Source organism: Coturnix japonica, unplaced genomic scaffold (genome assembly GCF_001577835.2).
Source record: "Coturnix japonica isolate 7356 unplaced genomic scaffold, Coturnix japonica 2.1 chrUnrandom1540, whole genome shotgun sequence".
Lineage (NCBI taxonomy): Eukaryota > Metazoa > Chordata > Aves > Galliformes > Phasianidae > Coturnix > Coturnix japonica.
Window position 1 is genome coordinate 1 of NW_015440606.1, and position 1174 is coordinate 1174.

The 1174-nt window shown below is 64.5% G+C and overlaps 1 protein-coding gene across 1 annotated transcript in view; it reads right to left on the reverse strand.

The window, feature by feature from the left end:
- Positions 1–174: 174 nt before the first annotated feature.
- Positions 175–1174, reverse strand: part of LOC107307893 (synaptotagmin-like protein 1) — a 3658-nt gene continuing 2658 nt past the window's right edge. Inside the window, exons 3-5 of the mRNA XM_015851389.2 lie at positions 699–976; positions 480–582; positions 175–409 (exon numbers count right to left, since the gene is read on the reverse strand). Coding sequence (XP_015706875.1) covers positions 200–409; positions 480–582; positions 699–976 — 591 coding nt within the window. The 3' untranslated portion in view covers positions 175–199. The remainder of the gene's footprint in view (positions 410–479; positions 583–698; positions 977–1174) is intronic.

The window sequence follows — 1174 nt, forward strand, 5'->3', positions numbered from 1 at the left end:
GCTGTGGGGCAGTGCTATGGGGCGCTATGGGGTGAGGACTGGGCAGTGCTATGGGGCGCTGTGGGGCAGTGCTATGGGGCGCTATGGGGCAGTGCTATGGGGCAGTGCTATGGGGCGCTATGGGGCAGTGCTATGGGGTGCTATGGGGCAGTGCTATGGGGCGCTGTGGGGCAGTGCTGTGGGGCGCTATGGGGCAGTGCTATGGGGCGCTATGGGGCAGCGCTATGGGGCTGCATGTGGGACTCACCCGTGGCTGCAGGTCGAACCACTCGTGCCGGGTATTATCCCAGTCCCACTGTCCCAGCGGAACCTCCACCTCCCCCATGAACAGGTTCCGCCCCATCGCCTCGTGGTGCCACACCGACACGCTCAGGGTCCGCTCCCGCAGCTCCGCCCTGCGCACCTTGTACTGCGGGGTGGGGCTCTATGAGGGGGGGGGTCGCACCGGGCCCTGCGGGACCCCCCGGCTCCAAACGAACCTTCAGGGTCTCGTTAAACACCGGGTCCAAACTGCGCTTCCGAACCGAGGTTTTGCGTTTGCTGCGGTTGGATCTGTCGGGCAGCAGGTAGGTCTTGATGTACCTGCAGCCAACGGGGGGCGATGGGGTTTGTAGGGGGGGTGGGCTCACACGGGGTGGGCTCACACAGGGTGGGCTCACACAGGGGTCTCTGTCCCCCCCCCCCTGTTCCTCACTCACGGGTCCGGCCGCTGTCGCTTCGTTTCGGCCAGTTCCCGGCACCGCACGATGTGAACCCGCAGCTCCTGCGCGGCCGGTTCGTAACGCAGCGATAACTGCACGCAGCCCCGAACCCGCACCCGGCGCAGCTCCCGCTCGCTGTACAGGCTGCTCAAGCTGCCGCTCAGCTGGGGGGGGGCAGGGGGGTATAAAGCGCCCTCAGGATCCCATAGAACCACCAGGACCCCAACAGACACACACAGAGCCCCGGATTGCCCCATATTTCCCCCCCAGACTCCCTATAGACCCCTATAACTCCCCACAGACCCCCTCAGGATTCCATAGAACCCCCCAGGACACTAATATACACCCACAGAGCCCCATATCTCCCCCCCAGACTCCCTATAGACCCCTATAACTCCCCATAGACCCCTCTCAGGACCCCATAGAACCCTCTGGGACCCTAATAGACACCTAGAGAGCCCCATATCCCCCCC